The 5,281-nt window shown below is 63.1% G+C and overlaps 1 protein-coding gene across 1 annotated transcript; it reads right to left on the minus strand.

Moving 5' to 3' along the window:
* Positions 1-699: 699 nt before the first annotated feature.
* On the minus strand, positions 700-5,078 carry LOC148595899 (maestro heat-like repeat-containing protein family member 7). Its single transcript, XM_088539825.1, is given in 12 exon segments — positions 700-860; positions 1,163-1,219; positions 1,439-1,463; positions 1,465-1,545; positions 1,649-1,750; positions 2,045-2,200; positions 2,827-3,003; positions 3,301-3,373; positions 3,873-4,010; positions 4,098-4,285; positions 4,610-4,757; positions 4,936-5,078. Coding segments are annotated over 11 exon segments (1,293 nt in total). The 5' UTR covers positions 4,745-4,757; positions 4,936-5,078.
* Positions 5,079-5,281: the final 203 nt, after the last annotated feature.

Consider the following 5,281-nt stretch of genomic DNA (forward strand, 5'->3'; position numbering starts at 1 on the left):
GGTAGTGGGACATTTAAGAGAGGGTCGAGCCTCCCTGCAGGACCTTCCTGCTCTGCCCTGCCCCTGTTCCTCCCCTGAGGGCCAAGTGCTCCACACAAAACCTGTGTGGCTCCAGGGACAGCGCCGGGTAGGTGCTGGGGATAGAAAGAGAGGTGCCTGCCATTGCCCACCCTGCCCTTCCCCAGGAAAAGATGCAAACCCTGAGGACAGCAGGTGCTTGCTCTTGTCCTGGGCTGACTGGAGAGGGCAGGGGAGTCTACAGCTTTTTTCCCTCTTTCCCTTGTGTTTTTGGATCTAGCAGAGCAAGTGGTGCTCTACAGCAAACGCAGAGTGTGCCAGTCTGCTCTGCACTGTCTGGGGTTACTGGAGGAAGAGGGCACTCGGCCGCACACAGGAAAATGCTGGTTCCTGCAGGGAAGGAGTTTCCCCTCCCACCCTTCTGTCCTCCAAAAAGAAGAAAAGAAAAAGAAAACAATAAAATAAACCAGCACTCAATCTGGAGGAAGAGGAAGGGCTTTACTGCTGAAGAAGGCTCTACAAAGGGCTGAAGTGGTGGCACAATCAGGGAACAGGAGGCACTTGAGTTGTGGAGCTGTCCTTTTGCTGCAGGAGATGCCAGCGGGGATGCAGAGCACTTGCAGGCCTTGGGTGTGCAGCACTGTGGCGTTGGCACTTTGGGGCCAGCTCTGCCCAGCAGAGTCACCTCCTGGCAGGAGGGTGACACCTCTCCCACACTCGCCAGAGCCAGCGACCGAGCGCTCCGAAGCAGGACCTTTGCCTTGGTGTTGTCAGGCGCAGGATAGTCTGTGCTGCCAGGCTGTGGACTGCGGGTTCAGCGTCATTTTGCAGAGGCTGGAGGGCTGAGGTAGAAAGGAACAGAGCAGATAAGAGACTCCCGTATTTGCAGAGAGCCCAGGAATCCCCCCAGAACAGGGCTGGTCCCACCCAGTTCTTCCCACAGTGAGGAGGGAGCACGAGGGATCAGGGATCTGCTGCAGGTTGCTGGTCAGGAATGCCCCAGGTGACCCCCAAAGCCCCTTCCTGGCCCAACACAGCAGACGGGGCCTTGGTCGCCTGTGGCAGGGCAGGGAATTGGGGCTCCCTTCCAGGCTCCTCCTTCCCCCCTGGCAGGGCCAGCTGGCGCTGCGCTGCTCGCACTCACCCTTGCAGATCTCCTGCACCTTCTCCTCCTTCTGCCTCCCTTGCTGCCCGATGAGCCCTAGGCAAACACCGCCCGTCACCCCCGTAGTCCCCGGCACGGCCCTGGCAGCGCAGCTCCCGCTGGCCTTGGCAGCCTGGCCACGTGTCCTCCTCCCCCTGGGCAAGGCTGGCCCCAGCACGGCCCCAGCGTGGAGGATGCAGGCAGGCAGCGAGGGCCTCGAGAGCCTCCTCGCAGCCCCTCCGTGTGCCCAGGGGTGGCCCTGGCCTCGTGGCTCACCAAGGAACCTCACGGCAGCCTCCCGCCCGCACGCACGCCTCCATGTCCTGCAGGTAGCGCAGGCTGTGCTCAAGGTAGTGCTCCGCTCTGCTTTTGTCCTTGCGCACCTGGAGACAGCACAAGGCCATGGCTTGGCAAGGAGCCCTCCTGGGGAGCCAGCTCTGCCCCCTCTCCCCAGCCTGGGCCCAGGGACTCGGGCCTTGTGCTCACCAGGTGCTCCCCGATCTTCCAGGTCTCCCCACTTCTGGCCAGTTCCTTGAGCTTCTCCCACTGCAGCAGGTGAGCAGCACCGGCGAGGGCTTCCTGAGAGGCCTGCAGAGCTGCAGAGAGGGCGAGATGCCACCACGGCCAGGACAAGACACCCTGTATCCCCCTCATGTGGGCAGGCCTCGGAGTCTTTCCCAGGCCGTAACAGGAACATCCTGCTTGGGACCAGCTCTGCCCCTCACTGAAGGCAGGGGCAGCTCCTGCCCGTTCCTGGGGACACGGGACATCGGCCCTCACGCTGACATGTCTTCCAGGGCACACTTGTCCGCAGCCCGTGCCTTAGTGCTCAGGCCCGCCCAAGCGATGTCAGCACTGCTTCCCCAAGGGCCTTCCCCGTACCTGGGCCACGCTCTGGATCTGCTCGCTCATGTGGAGGAAGAGCGGGACCAGGCTCCTGTGCACCAGCTCTTTCATGCCCTCTTTCCTGATGCCGGTCGTGGCGGCCAGCAGGTCTTTGAACAGGAGGACGGAGAGCTCTTGAACTGTGCTGTCCTCCTGCAGAGAGGGAGGAGAGGAGGGGAGGCCTCAGCAGGGATCCCAGGAACTGGTCATGACAGGAGGCTTTGCCTTTGTGAGGCCTCCTTCTCTCCAGGTGCGACTTTCCCCAGCCCTCCATAGGGACGAGCTGGGGACAACCTCTGCGGATGCAGCCTGGAGAGGGAGGGTCGTCGACAGCAGCGGGACAAGGTTCCCTGGGCTCTGGCTCCCTCTCCCTCTGCCAGGAATTTCTAGGGCTCCATCAGGGCCCCCGTGCAGAAGAGGCCCACAGGGAGGGACAGCCCTGGGGCACGGCCTCTGCCTTGCTCTCCAGCCTGCTCCTGCCTCGTAGCTCATCTCTGCCCAGGCCAGGACAAGCAGCGCAGGGAGTCAAGCAGGAGACAGAGCAGCTGAGGCAGAAATGGGGCCAGGGATCTAGTCCACAGCCCAGGACTCCAAGGGCAGCACAGGGAATGGGCTGACGAGCAGAGGGCAGAAGACCTGACAGGCAGCAGGGCCTTTGGTGGGAGCTGCAAATCCACCTGTCCATGGGCACACGTGCAGAGGGACACACAGCACTCATAGCCACGCGAACAGAGCCCCACACCTGCCAGGAGAGTCTCCAGCTCTCCCCCCAGCCTTACATCCTCAAAGTGTGGGAGAAGCTTCTCTGCCAGCCATGGGACAAAGGGATAGGAGATCTTCTGATCCGGGTGGCTGAAGCACTTTTGCAGCAACACCAGGCTCTCCACGCGCACATCACTACGATGGTCCTGCAGGCACTCCACGATGTCTTTAGTCAGGCCCCACATTTTCCTCCTCTGTGTGGAAGACACAAGTGCCTCATGTGAAGCCAGGGCAGGCCCACAAGGGCTCTGGGCGCTGATTCCCCATGAGGGCTGCAGGGCAGGGCAGCCCTGTCCAAGGGCTCCTGGGCATGCTAGGGCCTCTCCATGGGGGAAGGCTGCTGCCTCCAGGCCAGGAGCCCTTCCCGAGGGCACCGGAGCCGTTGTCCTTGTGCAGCGCAGCCAAGGAGCTGCCATGAAAGACTCGGGGCAGAGGAAGGGCAGCGGAGACTGGGGAGCAGCTCCCATCCCTCCGTTCGCCATGAGGCCCACCTCAACATGGAAAGCCATGGTGGGCAGGTGATGGAGCTGGTCCTCTGGGCTCTTCAGCAGCCTGAGTAGCTGTCTGGAGATCCAGCAGCACAGGGGTCTGCACGTGCCCCTCATCACTCTGGCAGGAGGAAGAAGGTGCTGTTGGTCCTCAGCCGAGCAGGCAAACCTGCTCTGAAATGGCTCAGCCCCCTCAGCTATTTCCCAGTGCAGGACAAGGCAGGCATGGGCAGTGCTCGGCACAGCGTGACCACAGCCAGCGTGTCCCCAGGGCTCTCTGTGATGGGAGCCCAGGCCCCAGGGGAGGGCACTCCAGGGCTTTGGGAGGGGAGCCCTCTTTCAAGGCATCCGCTCCCAGCACTCCCAACACCAACTGCTCCCCCAGCAGCTCTCAACGCTGCAATGGGGCAGGGAGCTCCCATGGCCATTTGGCTGTGTTACTCCCTGCCACAAGCACTGTGACTGCAGTGCCCTTCTTGGAGAGCTGGAGCTCCCCTCCATCCCAAGGAAGGACATTTGTGACCCCGAAACCGAGGCCGAGGTGCTGGGGGAGAGCTGGGCGTAAAGGGCTGTACCTGGCCAGCACAACGAGTCCCCTCTGAGATGACTCTGCCTGCAGCAAGAGCTCCCAGCCGCCGCTTTGCTCGACAGCCTGTGCCACGTCCCGATAGCCACCACAGCGAAGGAGACCTTGCATGGCCTCCACGGCGCACCTGCATGCGAGCAAAGCCCAGGTCACAGTGGCAGCCTGGCCCTGTCTCCGGGCCCAAGGCACAGACGGGGCGAGCAGGATGGAGCACCTGACGTGGCTGCTGGCGTGGGACTCATCCCGCTGGCTTTCCCGCTGCAGGTGATGGGTTTCCTGGCGGGTGAACTCGGCTGCGGAGAACAGCTGAAGGAGCAGCGCCAGGAAGAGCGGGCAGAATTCCGCCTCCACCGCCTGCGGGCAGACGGGCTCCTGCACGATGGCACACAGGGCTCTCATTGCCTGCGGAAAACAAGCAGAGACACCTCAGCGCTGAGCAGGGCCTGTCGCAGTGCCGCAGACCCAGGGGAGAGGCTCAGCACAGCCTTGGGCCTCAGGAAATGGGACTGGGGGACAGGGTAGGACGGTGATCTCCTGAGCATGGCCAGCCTGGGTGTTGGTGCTCAGAGAGGCCCAAGCAGCTCTTTTCAGCGCTTTGTGCTGGTGCGTGGAGGGCTGGCACTGGGCATGTTGCATCCATGGGCCCGGGGAGGTCCCTGCAGAGCAGAGGGCCCAGGGGGGCAACTGGCAGCCTGGGGCAGAGTGAGGCCTCATCCCACAACTCACAGCCAGGGGAAGGCTGCCGGTGTTGCCCGCCTCCCAGCCGGACAGCTCCTGCAGGGGCCACTTCTCCATCCAGCTCAGCAGGTTTTCCAGCACGTCTGCCGCAACGCGGGGCTCCTCCATGAGCACCTTCCACATGGTGCTGGCAGCGCTGCAGACCCGGAGGGCTGGGTCAGGGCCCTCCTCGGGCACGGCTGCAGCCTGGGTAGGCCCTGCAGGCGCTGCCCCCAGCCACCCCTCCATGCTGGCAGCCCCCAAGGTCCTGGCTCTGCACCTTTGGGCCCTTCTGCCCATGTGCCATGAGCTCTGGAGGCTGACGAGCCCTGTACCTGTTGCAGAGTGGGGAGCAGCACAGCAGGCTCACGGTCACCTTGTCAGGGTAGGAGCGGGCCAGCAGGCAAAGGGTCCTGTTCAAGGTGACCCGCGCCGACGACTCCCTGATGTCCTTGGTGTTCTGGTGCAGGCACCGTACAACCCGCGCCAGGGAGTTGTGGCAGGGAGAGGGAGGTCACTACCAGAGAGCAACCACTACCCCAGCTCCCACACACATCCCGTCCCTCCTCCAGCACTGCCAACGTTCCCTGCTGCCTTCCAAGGGCATCGGATGCCCAAGCAGCCCGGTTCTCACCCGCACCACAAAGTGTGCCCAGCATGAGTTTTGGGAATGCTTCAAAC

The sequence above is a fragment of the Tinamus guttatus genome, unplaced genomic scaffold (genome assembly GCF_059628265.1).
Source record: "Tinamus guttatus ecotype Peru unplaced genomic scaffold, ASM5962826v1 Tinamus_guttatus_pri_ptg000049l, whole genome shotgun sequence".
In the NCBI taxonomy this organism is placed as follows: Eukaryota; Metazoa; Chordata; class Aves; order Tinamiformes; family Tinamidae; genus Tinamus; species Tinamus guttatus.